General features: G+C 45.5%; 2 protein-coding genes across 5 annotated transcripts; both read left to right on the top strand.

The window, feature by feature from the left end:
• Positions 1-2704: 2704 nt before the first annotated feature.
• On the top strand, positions 2705-6649 carry MRPL20 (mitochondrial ribosomal protein L20). The gene is made up of 4 exons (XM_082328879.1): positions 2705-2817; positions 4064-4174; positions 4485-4562; positions 6128-6649. Exons 1-4 carry the CDS (start codon positions 2731-2733, stop codon positions 6299-6301), a joined length of 450 nt encoding a protein of 149 aa, XP_082185005.1. The 5' UTR covers positions 2705-2730; the 3' UTR covers positions 6302-6649.
• A 264-nt stretch (positions 6650-6913) lies between these two features.
• CCNL2 (cyclin L2) lies at positions 6914-17506 on the top strand. 4 transcript variants are annotated; one of them, XM_082329119.1, is made up of 11 exons: positions 6914-7293; positions 8260-8334; positions 8620-8729; positions 9009-9129; positions 10398-10462; positions 13297-13396; positions 13482-13586; positions 13817-13958; positions 14765-14882; positions 14965-15057; positions 16343-17506. In XM_082329119.1, exons 1-11 carry the CDS (start codon positions 6970-6972, stop codon positions 16695-16697), a joined length of 1608 nt encoding a protein of 535 aa, XP_082185245.1. In that variant the 5' UTR covers positions 6914-6969; the 3' UTR covers positions 16698-17506. The 4 variants fall into 4 exon arrangements, with proteins under 4 accessions (XP_082185245.1, XP_082185246.1, XP_082185247.1 ...); XM_082329120.1 differs by lacking the exon at positions 6914-7293 and having other exon boundaries at positions 8555-8729; XM_082329121.1 differs by lacking the exons at positions 6914-7293; positions 8260-8334; positions 8620-8729; positions 9009-9129; positions 10398-10462 and adding an exon at positions 12771-12946.
• Positions 17507-23601: the final 6095 nt, after the last annotated feature.

A 23601-nucleotide genomic window follows, 5' to 3' on the forward strand; every position in this document is an offset into this window, starting at 1 on the left:
CACTGAAGGTGACACTGGATTTAATTAATCTGTTTTGTTTGTTATTATTTATTCTTTCTGTTGAGTTCTCTCACAATGAAAAAAAAAAAAAGTTGACTTGCCAAGTGAGGGGAAGAAGGTTAAAAATAGACTCTCAGACTGCCAGCACTGCCAGCAGCCTGTATCCTGATTTGTTCCAGAAGGAATATGCTGGTAAATAAGAGAAGACATTAATTTGTAGCACAGATTAAAGTCAACATCTGTTTGTATTGAACTCAGCTGCCCTTGAAGGAGCAGGGTAGGAAACAGAAGTGTGAAATCCAGAAAGCAATTACTCTCCTTTGGGCAGCAGGGACCAAGAGTTTCTGGTACCAGAGTGACCAAAGCGCTGAAGCTCTTTGTCCGCAGCCAGCCTGCCAGTTCCCCAGCCGCAGAGGGGAGTCCTGGGCCTGCCTCGCTGGGGAGAAGTGAAACCAGGGGCACAGAACTGAGTAGAAGGGGTTGAAGGAGCCATGACATAAGCTGAATTTCACTGCGGAATACTGCCCCGAGGAATCCTATTTCCTGCCATTGAAAGATTATTCTTGTGTTTAGGTACCCCACCTAGCTGGAGTGCTAAAGAACATCTTGGGCGCCACGGTGAACCGCATGCTCTCAGCACAGGGAATAATGGTTTTCCTTGGTTTTCAAACTGAAAAATATCTCTGAAAATTACTTCTTTAAACTGATTATAAATTCATTTCCCACAGCTCTGCATTGTAAGTCAAAAAACAACAGACAACTGTCTCCGAAATATGAAGATGTTCCTCTGCTTTTTCATTTTTGAATGTCGAGCATTGAAATATTTTTGAAAGGTGGACTAACTAATCCAGACATTTAAAATTGATTTCAAAAGCACTTCTGCTTGCATCCCATCTCCTCTCTACAGTCCCAGACCAGGTCTCTCGCTCCATGCTGCCGCCTTCCACCATGCCAAGCCCCTGGATCATTTGTGTTTTGGGACTCTGGAGCTCGCTGCAGGACGGGTGTAGGAGCCAGAAATGGCTCTGGCAAGCACCAGAGGAGCTTGAATCAGGAGGTGTTTTAACAAGCTGCACCCCATCACCACAGCGATTGTCCTTGTGCCAGTTTTATTCCTTTGTAAATACAAAGGGGTTTTACCATCTGTCGGCGAGGGCACGGTGGTGTGGTAAAAACCAAAGCTGCTTAAGTAGGCATAAAAGTGCCATAAATTCTAAAAAGCTTTGTGAAATCCAGTGAAACTTTCCAAAGTTCTTTTGCTATAATGATAATGCATTTTAACCTGTGGGAGGTCTGAAAATTGCATTCTTTAAATTTATTTTCCTTTGGAAAAAAACACATGTTCTAATGATTCTTTTAATAACCAAGTGACCTTTGTGTCAAACAGTGACAGTAAGAAAGATTCCCCAAGCCTCTAATTCTGTGAAATCTCCACATCCTTAACAAGTACCTGCCCATCAGTGGGAAAGGTGTCTTGATGATGGTGCGAGTTATGGAGTGATTTCTAACAAATAGGAGCATCATTGTTTTGAGGTGCTGAAACTGGTAATGATTAAAGATGGTCAGACAAATTTATTAGTTCTCTGATGACAGAGATTTCTTGTTGCTAAGAAAGAATGCTTCCACTGTCTATAATGACAGCACCATCTTGTGGTTTGTTACCGTTCATAAATTTTCATTTTACATCTCACAATGTCTTACACACAGGATATGGGAAGACGTGCTACCAAGTACGGAATTCTTCCAGTCACTGTAAACAACACAAAAACTTTTCAGGCTGCTTTAGCATTGCTAGTTTGAGCACCGCTAGCAGCGTGGTCCGGTGGTGCAGGGATGGGTACTGAACAGCGGCTGCAAAGGAGGCCCAGCCTTCGCGCAGCTTCACAAACAGCTCCAGTACCTCGCAGGACAAAGGAGAATTCAAAACGGCAAAGCTGCTCCCTCCTCGTGTCTCTGTGGACACATGGATTGCTAGTTCACTGAAAGCACTTTACTGAGCAAACTAAAGAATTAAAGGTCGAGCCTTTGCATACTAAGAGCAGGTGATCATGTAAGAGTGTGTCAGACTGCAGAGACAGGTCAGTGATGATCGACAGGGCTGCAGCCTAACAGCAGTATCGCAGTAACGGTGCTCGCCGAGTACCATTTGGTCCGTGGCAGTTGCATTTACCTTCGAAAGCTCTCAGCAGCTGACACCCAAGTCACTGGGACCTGATGATCTTAAAGGTCTTTTCCAACCTAACTGATTCTAGGATCTTTGACTGGAGAAAAGCTTAGCCAGCAATAAGGAAAAACAAAAAACAACTGAAAGCGGTAAACCTGTAGATTCTTACTGTAGAATGGAATGCTGACAGCATTTCTGAAAGGAGTTTGGTAACAGAAGAAAAGGCTGTTATTTCCTGTTAACCACAAGGAATTATTAGCAGTGACAGTAATTCATTCAGTCTCTGGGTAAAAAGCATTTGGCATCACGCTGCAGGCAGAAAGCAACGTTTTCAGAGCCTGTATACCTCATTCTAAAGTCTGCGGTCGTTACCAGCAGTCACCAAGCGCTACCAAAGAAAGACTGTTGCAGTTTATGCCTCAGCATCCACTAGATCCACAGCACCACGGAACTGCTGAGGTGAACCCCGACCGCAGAGCGGAGGGGGAGCCGGGGCGGGCGGAAGGGCCGAGGCCGGGCCCCTTCTCCCCGCCCCGGAAGGCGGCGGGCGCCGGGAAGCGGCGGCGATGGTGGTGCTGAGCGCTGCCCGCTGGCTCCGCAGCCGCCTCACCGACCGCTTCTGGAGGGTGCAGGAGGTGCTCAAGTATGCGCGGGTGAGTGAGTGAGTGTCCCCGCCGCCTCCCCGCCGGCCCCGGCCGCTGCCGGCTCCCCGCGGCCGCCCGCCGCCCTCCCGGGCCCGGGGAGCCCGCGGCCTGCCGCCCGCCCCGGCTGCCAGAGCGGCCTCGGGCGGCCAGCGGTGGGGTGCTGCCGCCTCCTGCAGACGCCGAGGGTCCGTGAAGCTGGCTGACGCCCGTTTAGTATTTTCTCTGTAAATTCGCCTGTGTTTGATTAAAGCCGGAGTCTGGTATTCGTGCGGTACCAGCAGTGTGCGCCTGTGGACGGGTACGAACAGAAGTCAGAGCCCTGTGGCAGAAGGCGTACAGGCACCACGGGAAGAGCAGGCTGTAAATACAGCACGCCGTGGGCTGGTGTTGGTTGTCGGGTTTTGTTGTTTTGTTTTGTTTTGTTTTGTTTTTATTTAACTGGGCAAAGGAGGAGGGGAAAAAAAATTAACCTTGCTCGTCAAGTGCATTTTAAAAGAGACCGCTTCACAGCATGATTTCAGCTGGAGTTCAAGCTATTGTACCTAGGCTCGGGAAGAACCTTTTTCAAGGTCAGACTGTTTGCGTCCTGGGAGATAGTAGATTTTTTTAGATTTTTTCTTTTTACTACATCTTGCTGTAGTATTGAGATGGAAAATGTTGAAGTAAGTGACGGTATCTTGGTCTTGTAGTGCCTAAGCTGCCCATAGTACCAGCAGTAGTTATTTATTTCTCTGACTGTGCAGCCCTGGCAACTTCTTCCTACTTTGTGTTAGATGGATGTCAGTGACTCCAGTAAACTTCTTTCATTATGCTTTCTGTCTGGGCAACTGCAGTGTTTTTGACAGGACAGAGGCTCCTGTCCCATCCCTGTATTCGTACTGACAAAACTGAGAGGGCAGCTCATGAAGGAGAATAAATATGTGAGTTAAGGGGCTGGCTGAAAGCACTGAAGATGATTTTGTGGTTGCCTTCCCCCCCGGCACCACAGCCTGAAGTGAGGTCTGGTTTTGGCTCCCTCCTGCTGGCCTGAAATTTTTCAGCCTGCTCCAACTTTTCAGCTTCAGATTTCCCATGCTATAAAACAAGGAACAAATACTTTCATTATACGCCAACTGAAGGCTTAGCTGATGTTTGTGAAGTATTTTGTGATCCTTGTTACGAAGAGTTGTGAATTGCAAATGAGCATGTATTAGTATTACTGAAGGGTTTAACAGCTTAAATATAACTGAACAAGAACATCTTGTTTTTGTTTCAGCATTTTCGTGGAAGGAAGAACCGCTGCTATAAGCTGGCTGTACGAAGTGTTCGGAGAGCTTTTGTGAAGTCTACAAAGGCCAGAAGAGAGAAGAAGAGATTCCTAAGAGCGGTAAAGAGCAAAATGTTAGATGTAGACACTAAAATGGGAGAAGAGCAGAACTGAAATAGCCATTTCCCTTACTGGGCGGGGTTCTCTCAAAGTGTTTTACCAGGGGGTGAGTTTAAAAATGTGAGTTTAAAGCGTAGTCCTTCTGTGGTCTGAAACAGCTCACGTTCTGAACTTCATACATGCATATGTTGCACTGAGAAGACTGTAGGTCTGAAAATGTTATATTTACTAAGTGTGAGCAGATCAGCATGACAAAAGGTTTACTTTTAAAGTATTTTATCATCCAAGATGTTTATTTTTACACTTCTAGCTCTGGATCACTAGGATTGAAGCAGCTTCTCTTGAACATGGTTTGAAATACCCAGCTTTCATAAGCAATCTGCTTAAGGTAAGGATGGAGCTTGAAGAATAACTACTTTGAAACAACAAATTGGAGAAAATGTCTGATAGAGGTCTTCTGAAGTGCCAGGCAAATTAATTTCTTAAAATTCTGAAATCTTTCAAGTAGATGACAAAACATATCAAAGGGTTGCTGGCTACTGTCTAAGAATGCAACTGCAAGGAATTAAAGCTGCAGCCTCCACTTGCCAATCTTTGAAGAATAATGGTGGGGACTTCCAAATTGGAGCGTGAGCAGGCGATAGCGGCATAGGGCACGGTGGAGGGATTGAAAAGCTCCTTCTGTCAGACTGAACTTCTGCCAACATTATCCTGCTTCCTGGTTCTAGTGATGAAAGGCCTTCTGCTTATGAAAGGAGTTTCGTTCACTTCAGGAACTAAGTTCTGCCCTAAACCTGTTTCTCTTCCTTATGTGCATAATCCCCTTTTATCCTGGTGAACATTGTTGCTCTACACCTTGTTCTGTCCCCAGAACTTTTACTTCAAGAACGAGACTTGTAAAATGCTTTTTACACTTGTTGCTGCTGCGGGCATTAAGTGACAGCTGCCTTTACTTCAAGAAATTTAAAGATACAAAGCTTGGATTAGCAAAAACAACCCTAAGAAATCTCTACTCTTTTCACTACTAGCTTTGTGTTTCGGTGAGCATGGACAATGCAGGGAGTTGGTGCCATTGTCCCTTGTTCTTAAACATGCTGGGGAACTGGTTTTAATTTGTTGATACTGGAACTGTGAAATTAAAGCTTGTTCCTCTTGGCTGTGATTGTAATAAAAGGGCACTGTTTCTGCTTCTTAAAGTGGAGCTACACATGAATTTATAGCATATTTCAAAACATTTTATCTATGTTTCAAATAAATAGATAACTTTCTAGGTTTTCTGACATGTTTCCTGTAAAGTAATACGGTTTCTGAAATTTATACACTCATTCCCCTGGTTACTCTTGTCATACTGTACCAAAAGAATCAAGCACTGCCTAAACGCTAACTCATTTTTCTTTTTTTTCTCCCCCCCCCCATGCCTGTCCCTTTGGTTCTTGTCTCAGAGCAATGTGTTTTTGTAAGGTTCTCTGTTAAAAGATCCAAAAGCAGCAAACTGTTTTATATCATACCTCCCTCTTAGAATATGCAGTTAACCATGCAATATCTAGCTTTGTTAAGAGTATTTGATGCTGCAGTCTGTCTTTCTCTACTCCAGGACACATTTTAAGATACCAAGCAGCTTCTAGTACAAACAGTGTACTTGAGTATGTCTCAGAACTGAAACAAATGCCATGGATTAGCCTGTAACATGTGACCTTCCATGAAATAAGACGTTCTTCTTCAGTTCTTGGTTTCTACCAGACTTTGAGAAAGTCAATAAACTAATTTTACACAGTGGCTTAATGAGACATCCATGGCCGAGTAGTGATGTCTGACAGTTCTGTGACTAATAGTTCCAATATTGTACAGCACAGAAAAAAGGTAATTTGCCTTAAGACCTCAGGTAATCATTAAGCATTGCAGTGTTGTTCCTAAAAATTACAGTACTTAACCAACAAATTTTCTTGCATTTAGTCCCAGGTAGAGCTGAATAGGAAAATGATTGCTGATTTGGCTATTTATGAGCCGAAGACGTTCAAGTCCCTAGCTGCCTTAGCCCAGAGGAGGAGACAAGAAGGCTTCCTTGCTGTCCTGGGAGATGGAAAAGAACCAGAGGGGATATTTTCACGTATTGTACACCACTATTGATATTAAAAGAGTCTGCAGATACGCGTCACGAACAGGAACTTGTATTGCGGAGTAAACTCGCTCACTGACTGCTGCTAAGATCTTAGCTGTGGAACAGAATCCTCTAAGGATGGTTCCAGAAGGAGGACGGGGTGGGTCCGGGTACGAAGCTTGCGCCTTGATGACTTTTTCCCCTGTATTGTTGTAATTGAAACGTGTTGAGTTAGACACCGCGGTTCCAAGTTAGCGGCGTAAGTCAGGCCTGCGGAAGTTCCACTGTTAACAACACACAGCGTGCCTACGCTTTCCGTTCTGTTAAGGAATTAATAAAGATTTTTTTTTTTTGTAATTGCTACTGGAAAAAAACAATTTTGAGTGGTGACTTATGGTGCTGGAGAGGGAAAAACCCTGCCCGGGGGGGGCTCGGCGCTGACGGGCCTGGCAACGGTCGGGGGGGGGGGGGCGCCCCCCCGCCCTGTTCAAATTCCCGACGGGTGCGTCACGCCGCTGCGTTCAGCCCGGGGACAGCGTCAGACGTCGCGGCGGCCGGACCAATCGGCGACCGCCGCTTCGCCGCTCTCCACCAATAGGCGTCGACCGGAGGTGGAAAGGGGCGGGGGGGCGCCGGGGCAGAGGCGCCGCCCGGCGGGGAGGGAGAGCTCAGCCAGGCGAGGCGGCGGCACCACAAAATGGCGGCGGGGTCGGGCAGCGCGGCGGCTGTGGTAGCGGTAGGAGGTGGCGGCCCGGCGGGGCCTCAGGCTGCCGGCGCTACGGCGGCGGGATCCGCCTCGGCGGGGAGCGGTGCGCCGGTGCCGGGCCCCGGGGCGGTGCTGATCGGGGACCGGCTGTACTCGGGGGTGCTGATCACGCTGGAGAACTGCCTGCTGCCCGAACACACGCTGCGCTTCACCCCGTCCATGAGCAGCGGCCTCGACCCCGACACCGAGACCGAGCTGCGCGTCACCGGCTGCGAGCTCATCCAGGCGGCCGGCATCCTGCTGCGTCTCCCGCAGGTGGGGCTGGGCCGCGGCCTGGCCGGTCGGGGTGGGGAGGCCTCTCGCCGGGGGAGAAGGCCGGGGCGGGGCGGGTGTGGGGCCGGGCGTCTTCGCTCCCTGACAGGGGAGAGCTTTGTTCGCTAGGCCTCGGCCCGCCGGCGCGGCCGCCGCTCGGTCTCTAGGCCGCCATCCGCCGTTAGGGGTGCGGGGAGGGCTGCGGAGCTGCCCGTTTAGGCTGGGGTTTGGGCGGCCGGAGCCGCCGGGCCTCCCCGCGGGGCCTGCGGCCTTCCCCGCCCGGCCGGGCGCAGGAAGCGGGTGATGTAACCGCCTTCCTGCGCCGCCCCCGCCGCCTCCCCGGGCCGGCCCGGGCAGGGCGGGGGCTCCCGCAGAGCCTTCTCTAAGATGGGGGCTTGCGGAAAGAAAGACTTCTTAGCCTCCTTGGAATTGTAGTGACCACGGGAAGGGTTTGTTTCCTGGCAAAGTCCAACCGCAACCAGTCTCGTTGCTCTCCGAGTGTAAAACTTCCCAGGCATTTTCTAGCTACCGAGTCTCAGCTGCTCAAATTGTATTACGAGTATATGCAAATAATAATATGATTAGATTCCCCCCTACTTCTATGCCGAAAAAGTAGAATTTTTCTGGCATACTGTCATAACTTCCAGTTTTATTGGGTTCTAGTGTTTGTGTTGGTTTTTTTTATTTAATTTGGAGCATGTTTTCATTCTTCATAAAATAAGTTTGCAATTTAACGTATGTATTTGACTTACAGATAGCGTTTGTGATATTGATAACATTTTGGGCAACTTAATTTGTTACTGAGGTAGGGGTGCTAGTTTTCTTTAGATACCACTGAACTTAATCCCGTACTTAAATATAGCTTAGCTAGTCTTCTGGGTCTTAAATCTGTTGAAATCATTCTAGGTAACTTCTTTTTTGAATTGGTAGTCGTTTTGTTAATACCTGTTGTGGTTACTTCCTTTTTAGGTGGCTATGGCTACAGGACAGGTGCTATTTCAACGTTTTTTTTATACCAAGTCTTTTGTGAAGCATTCCATGGAGGTAAGAAAATATTAAAATATGTATATGGCTACAAATATTATTTAATCTTTGATCTGTTTTGGCGCATTGTCAACTTAGGTGCAATCAGAGTGTTGGTAACTAGCCTGTAGATTTTACTTACTGATCAACATGATTTTACAAAACTGCATAGTACTGATTTTGTCAAATTTTTAGTATTTCCTTGTTTTACCACCATTTTCTCTTGTTATCCCTCCTTAAGCTGTTGGAGGCGATCAGTTCCTGATTTGAGCAAAACATCAGTGTCTTGCAATACTTATATTTCAGCATGTGTCAATGGCCTGTGTTCATCTGGCATCCAAAATTGAAGAAGCACCAAGACGCATAAGGGATGTAATTAACGTGTTCCATCGCCTTAGACATCTACGGGAAAAAAAGTAAGCGTAGACTTTGAAATAATCAGAAGTATTTACACTGCATATTAATTATTAAACTTCATGGGCCGATGATAGTATCATTCCCTGTTTCATAAATCAGGGAACATCTTGAAGAGATCTCATGAAGGAGAAAAGTGAGTTGACACACTTTATTAAGTAAATATTTTTGGTGTTATAAATAGTGATGTCTCTTATTTTTACACAAATGCAATTTAACCTGCATATGAGTACTCCTTGAGGTTAAGATTATCTTCTTCACGATTTGAAATTGTCTTGCAGAAAACCTGTGCCTCTAATACTGGATCAAGAATATGTGAACTTGAAGAATCAAATTATTAAGGCAGAAAGAAGAGTGTTAAAGGAGTTGGGATTTTGTGTTCACGTAAAGCATCCTCATAAGGTTTGTACTGTATAAGTTAACTTTATAATCAGTGTTTCATAGGCTATAAATGCTTTGAGTAGACTGCTTAACTGCATGGAAGCTGTATGGTTTGTACATGATAATGCTGGTTAATTCAGTAAAGCTAGCTGCTTATGATCCCAATGTCTTCTTTTTCATTTAAGAGATTCTTACTAGTTGGTCTTGTGTCACTGCTGAATGACGACTGGAGGTGGATACAGATGCTAAGTATTCCTTTATATAAGTAGGTAGCTTTGGTGTTAGAAAACATCAGCTAAACATAGATTCTTAAGCAGAAAGGAATTTGGAGACCTAGGGTTGTGATATCCTGTTATCAGGAACACTGTGTGTCATGATCGCTCCTTGTGGAAACAGGCTGAGGTTATTAAACCCATATGAGCTAGTTAGCAGTGTTTCTTAGATTCTGAAAAGTGCACTTGGGTGTGAAGGGTTTGACTAGAAATGAGACAATTCTCAATATTTAAGTATCACGTATCAGACTAGGATGATACTTGGAGGATGTAACTACTGCGAATGTTTAAGTTGGTGCTTTGGTACCATTAGCATTATGCCTTAAGTAGCTAAGTGTGGTAAAAGAACCTCCTGTTTCTGTGCCAGCAGAAATTGGGATCTTGCTCTTTCTTCTTCTAAAAACTACTGCTGTCTTAAGGTCTTTTTAAGCCTGCTGGACTTTCAGAATTCACTCATGTTATCAGTACTCCAGAGGACAATTATACTCGTTTGTTAATTGGTACAAATTTTTGCTGTTAGAGTGGTCTTTTTATCTGCATCCTTGTTTTCCTTTCAAACCCAAGGAAAAAAAAACAAAAACCTAGAACTGAATAAACCGGCGACCACAACATGTTAGATCTGTTCTCTGCAAATACTGTCATACTTCTGTTACTGCTTATTGCAGCTAGCAATATTTTCTCCCGAGTTACATCTAAAAAGGAATCGTGAATTGTATAGGAGAACATACCTAGCTTGAAAACAGTTGAAGACAAGACATCTAGATGAATAGCCTGGTGACTGAGCTCAGAAGACGGAGAGCTAGGAAGGTCAGATCTGGTTGAGTGTCAACTCATGCAGACTTCTGCATTGGAGAGCAGAAGCTGTGTGCATAAACGCTGGGGATGTTGCAAACGCTCTCTCGTGCAGAGTGTTTTAGAACTTGAAAGAGAATAACAGATGCCTCATGGATGTCCCTCTGAAATAAGTAGGTGGCTCTCAAGATTCTTGTTAATAACTCAATAACCCATATCTTCCAGATAATCGTTATGTACCTTCAGGTATTAGAATGTGAACGTAACCAACACCTGGTCCAGACTTCATGGTAAGTTGATTTTCTTTGTTTTAAGAGACCAGCAGGGGCAGTAGCAGAAATATGTCACTTGAGGCACTCTGGGCAACATTGCTCAGAAATGATTGTGGGCCACACCAGACAGCTCCAGTGTTTCTTGGCGTGCCCCAAACTACTCCCCAAATGTTGATCGGCCTCTTAGGTTAGAGGCACTGTTTTAATGGTAAGGTAGCTTTCCACCCTGACTTCTCACTTCCCTCCTCTCTGCTTTCACTTTTCAGCTGAAGGGAAAATGTTGAGTGGGCTATAGGGTTTTCTTGGTTTTTGTTCTTCAGAGAAAATTATGTGTAGTTGAAGTCTGTTACCAGTGCTGGGAAATGGCTTTTCCCAGGGCTTGAGCTTGATTACAGGTGTATCAAAAACTCAGCAAAGATAAATTTCTTTTATCTATATAGATAATGCAAGATGTCAGCTTCTAAGACTGGATAAACTCAATGTTTTCATGTTTCCCAAGAAATGTCCTCTGCCTTGTCGCTGTCATTACAGTAAAGATTTGCTTGGGGATGGGAAGCTTACGTAAAATTCCAGGTCTTAAACTTAACGAATAGATAATGCTTTTAAGCAGTAATGCTTTTTAACAATACTGTGGTTTAAAAACCTTTAGTGAATCCAAAGATCATATTTCTGCTGACTGAACTGTCTGGTACTGTGACCTGTGTGTAGAGAACCAGTTTTGACTTTTCTTTTCTGTACTCTTTTAATCAAAGGGTAGCCTCTGAGGGTAAGTGACTAAGACTTCTCCTCTGCTGCCCAAGCGCTATGGTGCAGGGATAGCTGCCGTCTTCAGTCAAACCAAAGCAGGCTCTACAAAGAGAAGGCTGACTCTAGACAGGTGGTATATACATGATAGTATAGTAACTGGCCAACTGCTTCTTGTGCTTATACTTTTTGACTTTTATTTTTATTGTGCATTTTGACTGTTGTATATTTTATAACCTGATTGTTGAAGTTCTGCAAGATTTTTAATGGTATATTTCTATAACTGTTAAGATGATGTATTCTTAAGCGATAAAGCAAATTAAGGTGGGATTTAAGTTTTACGGGAATGAATTAACACAACAAAACCTGAAATCTAGCTTCCATTTGTAAACTAGTTAGAAAACATTTGAGTAGATGTGTGAAGCTTGGAGTCAAATGCAATACTTAGGACTTAGAGAAACTTCCCACTACCAGATTTCCCAGTACCACTGCATGAAGTACTCAAATGTGAGTTACGGACTACTCATTACCAGTTTTCTACTTGTTATGAGAGGAAGGATGAAATTACCCCAATTGAGAAGTGGTTCAGATGTTTAAAGTAACATATTTGTGTACTGATGCTTGTTGCTTCCAGTACCTGCAAACTGGTGGATATCCAGTATAATTGTTTTTTGAAATGTGCATTTCTACAACATTACCTTTTTCTTAAAATATTGTGACAAGGATTCATTTCCTCATGTGTCTGATTCTGAGCCCACAGGGAAAATACGCAGAGGCCAAACCTGGAAGCAGGTTTGTTTTTCAATTTGGCAAATTAGGAAAAGGCTGTATGACTTCCAGATGTTTGAAGTACCACTTTTCTTTACCACTTCTTTTGCCAGAAGGTTTGTGCTCTCTTTGTAGTGGGACAAGAAAAGTAGGTTTTGAAGTTCCTTTCTTCCAGAACGATGAGCTGATGTTTAGCTTTGCTTCTCTGGGGTAGCAGTTGCTCTTCAGATAAGCAAGAACGTAAGACAAGTGGGGCAGGTGGGAGGTTGATACTCTTGGGGTTCAAGTTCCTTTTGTCTGTCCTGTGTAAACTGGTTACAAGTGTTTGAACTGTGGTCTCTGCTTTGGATGTCTTAGGGGTTAGTGAATCCTTGTATACTGGGTACCCGCATGGTTAATTACTACTATCAGAAAGCATATGATTTTGAGGACTTTCTATTGTGTTTGGTTTTAGCTTTTCCCCATCTGATACTTTGCTTGACGTAAGTGCTCAAAAATCTAGATCTTTTTAAGCACATCAGCTGACAGATTCAGAGGAAGTTACTTTGTGTATTTAAGATTTAGAAGAATAATGCTTAAGTGCACTGACTGGAATATATGCAATATTTTACAGTTTTCTCATTCTGTGAATATTCATTTTAAGCAACCTTACTGAAATGGGACAATTTGGAAACCGTATTTCATGTGCCAAAGAGGAGATCTGCCTGAATACTGAGTACTCTCCTGAACTGATGTTCCCAAACACCCTGATTTCTTCTATGGCTGCTTTTTGCATCAAAAAGAACTCTGTTCTGGATGGAAAATAATGCTTCTGAAGGAAAAGGAACCCCCTAAATCTCCAGTGGAAGTTGACGCCTGCTGAAGTGGACTGCATTTTCATGGGAGAACGACTACGGGAGCTGCAGCTTTCAGCAAACCATCTGGGTTCAGCCCTATTGCAGAGAAACATGTGAACCTGAGAGTCTATAACTGAGTACTTCAGATTACGTTGTGTGTTGTCTTGATGAAAATAATTTGTCTATTGCATGAGAGCAGGCCAGTAGAGATGCAGAAGGAAAAGTGAAGTTAAAATTGGTTCTCGTTTCACAACTGAATTTTCAGCAGCCAGTCAGTCAATCAAACTTAGTTTCTGTCACACATCCCTCCCCTTGAGGGATTTTTTTATTATTTTTTTAGTAAAATCATACAACTTTTCTTTAGATTTACAGGAGTATAATGTTAAGTCTAGTAACTGAATGCAGAAAGAAATAGTCCTTGTAGAAGTAAAAACAAAACAAAAACCCAAAAAACACAAACAGCTTTGCAGTGCCCTGCGACTTTGCCGATATCTTGTCTTTCAGGAATTACATGAATGATAGCCTGAGAACAGATGTCTTTGTAAGATTCCAGCCAGAAAGCATTGCCTGTGCATGTATTTACCTCGCAGCTAGGACACTGGAGGTGATCATACAGTTCCGTTAATTTCAAGTTTGTTAGTTCTTTTAATAGAAGCAGAAAACTGAGCGTGTCTTCCCCTCCCTTTCAGATTCCACTTCCTAATCGTCCACACTGGTTTTTACTCTTTGGAGCAACAGAGGAAGAAATTCAAGAAATCTGCTTAAAAATTTTGCAGCTCTATACTCGGAAAAAGGTTTGATGCTTTTTCATATTGTGAGCCTTCATTAAAGGCTGCCACTTAGAACGTGAGATGGAAAAACCTTATCCCATTTGAAACCAGCTGCGAGCCTGGTATATGAGGTGGAACAGGATAGTAGTCACAGTGTCTGGGTCTCTTCAGATTCCTCCCCTCACCCCATAAGTGAGTGAGCACAAGGTGTAGTTTGCTAAGTTTTTTCATAAGCAGTGCTGCTGTGTTCACAGGTTGATTTATCTGATCTGGAAAGTAAAGTAGAAAAGAAGAAATTAGCTATCGAAGAGGCAAAAGCACAAGCGAAAGGTCTAGTACCTGAGGGAGCCCCAAGTTTGGATAACACATCAGGATTTTCCCCTATCCCGAAAAATGGCAAGTAGTGGATAACTTGTTTCTAATAACTCTTTCTCATCTTAAATGTATATTTACCCTTTTGGGATGCACATACAGTGTGGTTTAGTTTTTGTTTGGTTGGGTTTTTTAAGCTGGCTTCTAGCAACTATTCAAATGGCAGACTTTGAATAGCATTGTAACTTTGTAATTTCTTGAAACAGATCAAGGCTAAAATCAAGTTAGTCTAAAATTAAGGCTAGTTTAAAGTTACATAGTACAGGGACTTGCTTTTATGTGGTTTTGCAATAAACTCAAACAAATACTTGCAATTGGCCTATGATGCTAAAGCAGTATTAAAGCATAGGTATGATTAGGAACTCTGGCAGGAGTAGTATTTTTGGGTGACGGGCGGGGAGCATTTTCCTTTATACTTGATCTAAAGCTTCCAGTCTGGCGCGTGTCTTGCCTAGAAGGTAACGTTTACCATCTTCCTCCTCAGTTTACCTTTAAAAAGATACTGAATAATTGGCAAGAAAAGGAAGTTGCTGTTCGGCCTTCTTGAAGTGGCTTTGAAAGCAATGTGTTGCTATTGCAGTTAACTCCCCGGTGTTACTTCAATATTTTGGCAGAAATGTTTCAGATTAACTTCTGCCTTCTAGGAACTTCTGCAGATCCACTTTTTGTGGGTGGTTGTGTGCGCGTGCCTGCGTGCACATGTGCGCAAGCTGCGTGTATACAGTACACTCATTACAAAGATGATGAAACGGGGCGAGGGGAGGCTTCGGTCCTTCTTTCTGTCACTACCCATGCTTTCAAAATAAAGTAACAAAGGCTTGTTTTTCTAGAGTCTCCAAAAGAGGTTAAAGGAAATAAACCTTCACCACTACCTGTTCAGGCAATGAAGAACGCTAAAAGGAAAACAGAGGGAGCAAAAAGAATGAGTTCAAATAGCCCAGTAAACGGGTGAGGCTTTCACAATGAAGAAGCTTATTTTCTCCCATTACTGCTTTAAGCAAAATCGCTTACTGTTTATTGTCTCTTGCAGCGTTCAGAAAGGAAGAGAAAGCAGAAGTCGAAGCGGAAGTCGAGATCAAAGTTATTCGAGATCTCCATCCAGATCCGCGTCCCCTAAGCACAGGTATGTACTGTGTAAAAGAAGGGCGTGCTGCGAGAAGGTCCCAGATGACAATTTCACAGAGCGAGCTTTGGTAGTTTCTCAACAAGAGAGGCTGTGAAATAACATCGCAGTGTGTGCTGCTAGTTAAAGCTCCAGAAACGTGATGGCGAAGAGCTGTGCTGCCTTGGCTCGCAGGTCAAGGGAGTTGCAGTGTCTGACCTTGCCATCCCTGTCCCAAACAGACCGAAAAGAGAGCGTAAGCGTATTGGGACATTTTTGAATGTCAGCCTGTTTATTGGTGACACGTGGCCCACCAAGCAGCAGGGTTGGCTTGTTGTTGTGGGTTTTTTATATTTAAAGCTGGGTGTTTGTGGTTACAACCTTTATGTTTATACTGAACTGTACTGGAGTAGTTAAAGCATTTTCTGCACTAGATGAACTCTTAACTCCAGCCTTAGTCTCACTGGCAGTCGCTCCTGCAGAACCTTAATTTATGAAACACAAAATGATCTGGTTTTCTATGTAGTTGAGGGTAGTAGAGATTCATGCCCCTCAGTCAAGGCAAGTTTGACTACTTATTCAGCAGTCTGTATCCCGTTGGGTTTGGGTACTGATAGAAGTATGGCTTTGTATTAATGTGTATGTGGAAAAGGCCAAAGCTAAAATCTGCTGATTAAAATTCTTCTTAAAATTTGAATTCAAAATTGCATCTTAGTAATTATCTGAATTTAATTCAACATCTTTAAAATCTGCTTTCTGTACTGCCTTTGACTTTGAAATCCAGCACGTAACCATGCTACCCATAGAGGGGTAATCAAAGAGACAGACAGGAACATTAACTCCAAAATCGGGCGTTTTGGTGACAGTATTACTATAACTGAAGCAGGAGAAGTAATTTTACCTTTTGTCTTGTTGTTGGCAGCACTTTGAATCTGGCAGTTACTCTTAGCTATTCACATGTTTTCTAAGTAGTCTGTTTTAGATTTTTTCCTTTACGTGACTACTGTACTCAAAACGGATTTGAGTTTCCAAAAATCAGTATTTCTATAGTAACTGGACGCGATCAAATCTGGGACGCAGGATTAGTTTTCATGGGATACTGAACAGCAGAATACAGAACCAAGTGCTTGATCTCAAACCGTGCCTGCACGCCTTGGCTCTATATGTGAGAAGCATTTGTCTGTCTGGTATTTCAAGTGTGTCTGTATTGTGACTACCTATAGGTGCTAATAATAGTGTAGAGTAATTCTATTTAATATTAAGAAAATCATACGCTTTCTCTCCTGTTCTTTTTCACCTTCCGTAGGAAAAGTGAAAGTTACTCCACATCAAGCGGTTCCAAATCCCACAGCCGTTCTAGGAGCCGCAGCGACTCTCCTCCAAGACAGTTCAACCACAGTTCTAGCTACAAAGGTTCCAAGGTGAGAAGTTACAAGAAATCAAAAGACTACAAATACTCAACACACAAACCGCGGAAATCACGCAGCAGGAGTTCGTCACGTTCCAGGAGCCGATCGCGGGAGCGCTCTGACCATTCGGGGAAGTACAAGAAGAAGAGTCACTACTATAGAAATCACAGGCACGAGCGTTCCCGCTCCTATGAGCGAGCAAGTCATCGCTATGACCGAGAGCATCCTGGCCACAGTAGGCACAGGCGATGAATAAAGCAAAAAGTTCTTTCCTTTGGAATTTAAGCAGTGGAGCTCTTCCCCGTTTGGTCTTTGCAGCATAGGCTTAACCTGGCTTGTAAACCACCTAGCTTGAGTAATGTCTCTTCTGCTGGCAATTCTGTATTTACTATCATGAATCCAAAGGAAAGACACTAACGAGACAGGAGGATGTGAAAGACTTAATCTGCTAAATGTCTTGGGGACTGTTCTGCCGGAGTGTCACCTCGTAACACTGCAGAGCTTGTCTCTGGATGCTCCTATGCCCGCTCTTTAGTAATTTGCGTACCGTAGTGCAGTGGAGTGTTATTTGGGACTTCCAGTTCTGCGAGCAGGACCTCCGTGGCTCAGTAGTTGGAATGCTGTGCTGAACAGTCCTTCCCTGTGGAACTAGAAGGCTCAAGACAGTTGATAAAAACCATTGGAGTGGCTTGGTGCTAACAAAGCTGTCTTTTCATACTGACTCAATTATGTTGTACAAATGTAAGGTGACTTTTTTAGAACTGTTGCCTATATTAGGTTATATATGTGTATATATATTTTGCAGTGTTACAGTACAGTATGGGAATATGGCCTTACTAGCCTTTACACTTTATCCACAATGTAAATACGCATTTGTTTAATACAGGTGGAAGATATATACAGAAAATTCAAAACTTGAATTCTATCAAAAGACTTGTGTAGAAAATTCTGATAAATGTGAAAGTATTTAGCTCTGTGTATTGAGAGTAGTATATTTTTATCTGTGCAATGCTGTGTGCAGGCCACCAGCTCATAAGACATTTCCTATATATACATTTTAAGTGGTTTGAAATTCTTTACTCAGGATCTTTGACACTCTGAAGAATTAGTAGTTTGTCGATCTGCATGCTTGTTGAAGAACAGAGCATTTAAAAAAAAAAAAAAATAGCAAAACCCCCACAGCCCAGTAGTATCAGTTCTAGTGGTATATCTGAGCTGTTACTCTCATGCTCCCTAATTTCATTAAAGTATTTGATTTTCTATTAAATTCACTTGATAGTAGTTTCTTATGAGCTGTTACCACTGTGCCTGCTCGTAAGGGAAGACATTTGGTGCTGAATGACGAGATGATCAAATTGTAGTAGATTTAAGACTAGCCTAAGTTGTTACACTCGGGGTGTAAGTGTAGCAGATGTCTCGGGGGGCCCGTCCTGGGGGAGCAGGCTGGTGTGCTGGGTGAAGTAGGGTGCTGTGACTTGAGCTTTTCAAGCTCTGCGAGTAGATCTTAGTCGAACCGCTGCCCGCTGGTTAAACTGCCTCTGTCCGCTCTGCGGGGAAAAAGCTGCAGTAGGCTTTCTGTGGTCGGTCTCGTGGGTGCCTCAGTGTGACCGTGACTCTTCTAACACTTCTTTTAAATCCAAACCAATCTTAGGGCAATTTTCTTAATTTTTAGTAGGGAGCTGAGGCAGCTGAAGGGATTTGCAGTCAGTCTTCCTGTAGCCAACCTCCAGTCTGCCATTTCCTGAGCTAGAGGTTGCGTAGGGTTATTCTGTGTAATGACCGGCGGACGTATTTGTGAACTTGCCTAATCTTTGTTTGACCCGAGCGATGCTTTTGGCCTCTGCAGCTCCCTCTGATGCTGTTCCGTAACAGGAATTACCGCTTTACACACCAGCGTTACCTGTTCCAAATGCAGACGTTCAGGACAGTTTGAGTGGGTGCCCCTCTTCCCTGTGCAGGGGGAAGACTCCTTATTTCCTCATCCCCTTGCCGCGGCAGCCGTTGGTTTGTAGTTCTTTACCATAGTTCTGATCCCGTTTCAGCTGAGAAAAGACAACTAGTGGAGATAGGCAGCAGACACCAGGAAAGCTCCGTGGGGCTTCGGCAGAGCCCTGCTGTGGAATGCAGGTTAATCTGTTCCTGAATCAGCAAACTGTCTGCCTTAACTTGATGTCTGCACACAGATGGAAACTAATTATTTCATACTTGGTATGCTAAATAATGGAGTGGAAGCCAAAATATTAAGGTAGCTCAGACATAATGTGATACAGAAAGCAACTTTGATCTGTTCAGATATGAACAACCTGAAGTAACAACGTTCTCCAGGGAGTTCCCATTTTAAGTCTGCTGCTTACTACCTGGATATTACTTGGAGCAGGTCAACCTCAGATCTCTGTTTATTAATTTCCCTGTTTAATTACTTCATTCTGCTCCGGGTGCTTCCAGAATTGCCTCTTGTCCGGTTCCCGAGGTAAGGAACCTGCGGGGAGGTAGGTCGTGGCTGCAGCCTCCTCCAGAGAGACTTTCAGAGGAATCACCTTAGTTAAGTCTCAGTTGAGCTAGGTACCGGCCTGGCCTTCCTCCAGCGCAAGCAGCGTGGGCAAGGATAAAGGTGAGAGCCAGGCAATGTACGCTTTTCTGCATGAACATAATGTCCCTCGGCATAAAAATCAGCACCTGTCTTCTCTAAAGTGCTGTGCTTACGTACTGGAAAGCAGACCGCGTTTCTTAAAACCTGGAGAGGAAGAGGCAAGGGAGAAAGTGTGTGCATCTTTACATTAAAGTGGTTTTGTTCCAAAACGAGGGATTATCTCGCAGGATTGAAAGACGTCCTGTTGTAGAAGAGAACAATCTGTCTTCACCAGCAAAAAGCCCAACGCAGATCGCTATGCGGAACGCCTCGGCAGCGAGGCGGGGTCGGGAGAAGGCGCTTAGGGCGGCTAGAGGAGGTGCGGGGGCCGGTGCGTTGGATGCACCTCTGCTTCGCGGAGGCGTGCGTGCCTGCGTTGGCTCCCTGGCGCGACGGCACGCGGCCGCAAGGGCGGGCAAATGTTGTGTTGTTTCGCTTTGCTCGGGAAGTCCAAGATCAAAGAGAGGGCACGTGGATTCGGTAGCTGAGGGGAACTTAGAAGCGAGTAGGTTTTCAGCGTTTGCTGTGCTGAGTGCTAAGGACTCTGCTATCTGTTGTGTTTCCCTCTGAAAATAACTGGCTCGGCATTCCGAAGCAGTCATTCCGGAGTTCCAGAGTAAGCTCTTTGTAGTGGTCAACTTAACGAACCTTTGAATTAAATCCCTATTTCCTTGAAGTTGGGAATCTTGGGCATTCCGTTAGTTCAGGCACCTCTCCGGTTGATACCAAACGTAACATCCACCGCTCCACAAAAGCCTGGGATGGAACGTGCGTTTCTCGAACTTAAGGCGCCGGTGGCAGGTACCAGCTGGCTTTCACGAGCAGTAACAGCTCTGGTCCTCCTCACCGGCGCGATAACGACGGAGCTGCGCGGGTAAGTGCTGTGGGTGGTCTCTGGGAGGTGACAGAACCGTGGTTCACGGGGAATCTCCCCCCTTGATGCAGGGAAAAGAGAAATGGGCTGGGCGCCGGTTCTTGGGGTGCGAGAATGTTTCAAAGTGGACGAGCGAACACGTGCGATGGTTTTGCTGTGAGCCAGCCCCAGGGAGCTGTTGGGACCGTGTGGGAAGTAAGTGCTGCTGACAGCAACAAGCCAGAAGTCCCGTTAGCGGAGCTGACAGATTATTTTCTTGTCTTGGCGCCTGTTTGCATTTGTTCGCTTAATCTCTTGTAAGCGCAGTTCCTGTGGTAGGTGTCGAGTGGATGTGATTGGGCACAATAGTGTAAAAGAGCCTGGAGAAAAAAGAAATTGGCTCAGTCTTTGGAGAAGACGTTAAGAAATAGCGTCAAGTCATCTCGTCGCTCCTCGCCTGTGCTCAGCGCCCTCTTCCAACTGCACTTTTTGTCTCTCTTCCACCTGATTGTCAGTTGCTTTTTCCGAACGTTGCTACAGAGCTGAAAGGAACAGGGCTGCTTTTTGTCTTCTTAGAAAAACATCCTTCCCCTTGGGGTCACCTGGTGGGGTGGCGATCGGAAAGCACCGCTGTCTGCAGAACGGCGGGGGTTCCCGTGCGATGATGGGGAGAGAGCCTGCGCCCTGCCCGCGACCTCGGGCATCGCCCTGCCGTCGGCCAGGCGGGTCCTGCCCCTCGGCGCTCTGGTGAGGAGCTCGCTCCCTGAGCCTGTTCCTTCATTTCTACTCCCTTTCCTAGTCAGCAGAGCTGAACGGGGCATAAACGATGCGTAATCCTGCTCAGACATTATTTCACCGTTTACCAAAGGACCAACTGCTGTTCTCTAGGTACCACTAGTGTTTGATCTAGTGCGTATTTCAGGAGGCCGGAGAAGTTGTCCAGGCCTGCATTATGCCTGTCCTTGAATCCAGACAAAGTCCAAGTCCTTGGAGTCAGAAAACAGGACAGCCCCTGACCTGACTAGCTCCTCCAGCGGAAACCTTGCATAGTAATTTCACTGCGTTCATAGTACTGAGACCAATCTTCTTTCGTTAGCTCTCCCCAGCTGCCAGCGCTTGTGACTATATCACAGATCATACAACGTTTAGAACTTGTTTACGACCTGTAGGCCTACTGGGTAAGAAATTGTGAGAGAATCTAAGTTTTCATTTTAAGAAAACAGAAAAAATTCTAGTTCTCATGGTGACAAAGATTACAAAACACAGAAATCGGTGTCTCAGGCTGAGCAAGCAAGATGAGCTTAGGTTTACCCAAAATAACCCACCACATTTTTGTGTACGTGCATGTGTGTGCAAGTCCCGGCTCTGAAGGTGAGTTACGACTTCTGTTTTCTGAACATCTGAAGGCTGCAACGTGGCCTCCGCTCATCACAGCATCTCTCGGGTTACTCCTCTGATCCCTCGGCGTTCTCATGGAACTGCATGAACAACAAAGCTTGGAGATCAGCTGAGAAAAGCAGCTTTCGGTTCCCTGTTAGACATTTGGAAGGGAGGCTTTAACTGAGATTTACCATAAGCTTCAGTGCAGACGCTGCGTCCGTGCAGAGCTGGGTGCTGAGCCCTTTGCACCTCTGGAAAATCAGCGTGGTGGGAAATGGGAGAGGGGTTCAACCTCTGTCAGAAGCCGTCCGCCTTCACGGCCAAGCTCCCTGCGTCTGCCTCTGGAGCCTGGCCAGAAGTTTTGGAGTCTGTTGCCACCTCTGAAGCCCGCTTAAGATCCGGTGTGGCCAGGTCTGCAGTACCGAAAGCGGCCATGGCTTTGGCTTATGGCAGAGTCGCGCACCTCTGTTTGCAGGGGCGACTGCGCTTCTCCTGTTTGACTCCCTGGCGTCTGCTCAAACTGAATTCTGCTGACCTGAAGGTCTGGGTTGGTGATTCAAATCATTTAGTTAGAGGGAGTGTCTGTTTTAAACCTTTTGTTTGCTTTGCCCACAGGCTATCACTCTAATAATGATCTATAGTTCCACAAACACTAGAAATACCCTGATATTCTGGGATGTTCTTGGTGGAAAAAGTGCCAGAGACCTGCAAAAAAAAAAAAAAAAAAAAAAAGTCTTGTAGCCTGTCCTGCACAAAGGCAGGCCTAGGCCAAAGAGGAGCTGAATGAATGGAGCCCACTCAAATACAGAAACTGCGAGTAGCAATTATTTAAGTGTTGCTTCATGCTAAATAAAAGGAGTATTTTCTCCCTTGTCCTGCCAGGTAACTCCTCTCCAAGGGCTGCCAGGCAACCCCTGCTTTTATTGCCTTTAAATGTGGGTGAGAAATTACGAAGCAAAGCAATTCTGCCTCTGGTGTATCCGACTCGCCTCAGGTTGAGCTAAAACAGCATCAACATTTGCTTTCTTACGCTGGTGAACAGCGTGCTGAAACCGGGCCTTGACTTCAGGGGTCAGACAGAAGCAGGCCTGGAGGAACGAGCCGCCGGCGCGCGGAGCTTGGTTACAAGCCGCGGCAAACAGCGGTAAGAGCTGGAAAGGAGACGGCGAGGGCTGAGGTGAGGAGAGGCGGCTGGGGCCGGGCGGACTCGCTCGGGGCGCGATGCCTCTCCAGCTGGTGGGAGAGAGCCCCGGTGCCGCGCGCTGGCTCCGGCCCAGCGAGGAGCTCCGGGCAGGGCGTCTCTCGCACGTGCCTTGCGACGTCTTGTAACTTGGATGTCTGCTCCTGTTTCTGAGAGAAAATGCCTTACGAACGGGATGGGACCCTGCTCTCCCGGGGGAATCTGTCACCGACTGTGTGACCTTGGGCCGCGACTGGGTCCAGCTTCCCCATCTATAAAAGCAGAATAAGAGCTTTTTTCCTTTTATTTATTTATTTATTTATTTATTTATTTTTAGGAAAACCTTGGAGCTTTGAGAAGTGTTACATAGAATTCTGTGCGGGTCAGTTCTGTGTCTTGTGCACCTAGACAACAGCAGGGATTTTCAGTATATGTTTTATTTACTGAATTTTCATCTCCCTCTAGTGAGACCGTCCCTTCCCCTTCGAGAAGCGCTCCGAGTTCCAGACAGGAGCCAGGCACCCCGTGCATGAAGTCCTGGCTGCGTTCTGGCCGTGACAAAACTCCCCTTGGCTTCGGTGGGTTTTGCCCCTTTTTGTCCGGCGGGTCAGCACAAAAGCCGCTGGCAGCAGACCACTCCAAACGGCTCAGTAAAGAGGCGCCTGCAGCGGCAGGACCCCGGCTGGAGGAGGAACGCAGCAAGGAATAGCTGAGAGACACCAACGCCGGCCCGGAGGCGCCGATCCCAGCGCTGCCACCGCGGGCTGACCTCAGGCGCCATCCCAGCCATCCCCGGCAGCGCCGGCACTCGTATGCGCCGACGGCGAGGGCTGAGCAAATCACAGGCAGAAAGAGGCCGCCGGAGCGGTCCTTATGCCTGACAGGGATTTTTTGAAAAGTCTCAAAAAAAACCAAAAAAATGCTGTTGGTAATGCACAACGAGGATTGTTCTAGAATTAACGCAGTACACATGGGAAGGAAGGTAACTGATTAAACCACTTGGAAAAGGAGAGAGTGCTAGTGTTTGCGGGACAGAGGTTTCTGGAACGGAGCTTTATTTGGAAGAAAGGAGAAAAACACAGGTATCGTCTAAAGGGCAACCCTGCTGCTGGCT

This window comes from Platalea leucorodia, assembly GCF_965183815.1.
Source record: "Platalea leucorodia genome assembly, chromosome: 17".
NCBI lineage: Eukaryota > Metazoa > Chordata > Aves > Pelecaniformes > Threskiornithidae > Platalea > Platalea leucorodia.